Raw genomic sequence first — 1,692 nt, 5'->3', positions numbered from 1 at the left:
TCTTCGATTGAGGTAAAGAATAGTACAGAATCACATGATGAACAAAATGCATACAACCATGATGAAATAACTAAATATATTGCATGCAGATATGTTTCGTCCCCTGGAGCTATGTGTCGATTGTCAGAATTAAGGCTGCATGATATGTCCCGCACAGTGTATAGAATTGCATAGGGTTTACTTTCGTAGTGATAATGCACAACAAGCTGCGCATGCAGACACAAGTCTTACAGCATGGTTTAGTTTAAGTTAAATAAGCACATAATTATTTGTATCTTGACAGTCCTCTTCATTATGTCTTCAACAAGAATACAAAAATATGGACGCCAAGAAGAAGGAATATCAATATCATTAACAGAATGTATACTGTGACCCCTAAAGATATAGAAATATTTCAGTTGCGGATGTTACTATTGCATGTTCGTGGAGCAAAAAACATTGAAGAATTGCGAATTGTAGAAGGTGAATTTATGCCTACATTTAAAGAAGCATGCCTAAAACTTGGCCTTCTTCAAAATGATGAATCATTTGAAAAGGTTTTGATTGAAGTCATTGCATTACAAATGCCTTCGCAACTTCGAGTCATGTTTGCTACAATATGTGCCTATTCAAACCCTACACATTCTCTTGCTTTATGGAATAGCCATAAGAACTCGATGATGGAAGAATTTTACACCAGGGATTTGCAATGGACCAGGCTGAAAATATGGCTTTGCAATTCATCAATACAGTTCTGAGTGAAAATGGTACTAATTGTTTAACAATTGGCTTACCTGGGTCTGTTGGTATACAACAAATGGAGCCTGAAGCTGTCGCAAATTACCCAGACATAAACACACTGACTGATGAACAAAGACTGGTCAGTGATATTGTGATTGAATCTGTTACAATGAAGAGAAAAGGAAAAGTGCCTAAATATTCCTGTTTTATGTGGATGCACTAGGAGGATGTGACAAAACTTATATGTTTAATGTGATAATCTCACATCTAAAAAAAATTATCAAGTATGTTGTGGTGCCTGGGCAGGTACTGCTTCTACTTTACGTTTAGGAGGAAGAATAATTCACAGTTTGTTTGAATAACCTATCGCACTTACAGAAACTTCTATTGGCAATGCCTTTCCCACATCTGACCATGCAAATTATTTAAAAAAATATTGATTCGATTACATTAGATGAAGCATCTATGATCCCTTCATTTGCTTTGGAAACAATTGACAAGCATTTGAAAGACATAAGCAATAATAATAATGTTTTGGAGGGAAAATTATACTTTTGGGGGGAGATTTCAGACAAGTTCTCCCCATACTATCAAGGGGAAGTCGTGAGCAAAAAATTGAAATTTGCATTAAAAAGTGTCCTCTATGGTTTCAGTTTAAACAGTATAGTTTCTCTCAAAATATTAGAACAACACCCAATGAAAGTGAATTTGCCTCATGGTTACTGATTCTTGGAAATGGAACAACAAATCTTGTGGAATATCTAGGCCTCTTTGATAATGATTATATAGAAGTGCCACAAATATCATGCCCTGATGGGTCTCCGCTTGATATTTTTAAAAATATATCACAACATGGTAGAAAAAATAGGATAATTCTTTCACCCAAAAAATCTGCCTGTTGATCAATGAAGAGGTTTTACATCAACTTCCTGGTAATAGCCGCATATATTACAGCACAGATGAAATACAGAC

The 1,692-nt window shown here is 35.3% G+C and overlaps 1 protein-coding gene across 1 annotated transcript; it reads left to right on the top strand.

The window, feature by feature from the left end:
- The first annotated feature begins 359 nt into the window (after positions 1 to 359).
- On the top strand, positions 360 to 737 carry LOC145255545 (uncharacterized). The gene has a single exon (XM_080114000.1). It carries the CDS (start codon positions 360 to 362, stop codon positions 735 to 737), a length of 378 nt encoding a protein of 125 aa, XP_079970126.1.
- Positions 738 to 1,692: the final 955 nt, after the last annotated feature.

The sequence above is a fragment of the Euprymna scolopes genome, chromosome 31 (genome assembly GCF_053919585.1).
Source record: "Euprymna scolopes isolate OS-2025 chromosome 31, ASM5391958v1, whole genome shotgun sequence".
Classification (NCBI taxonomy): Eukaryota; Metazoa; Mollusca; class Cephalopoda; order Sepiida; family Sepiolidae; genus Euprymna; species Euprymna scolopes.
This window is presented reverse-complemented; position numbering and strand designations above follow the sequence as displayed.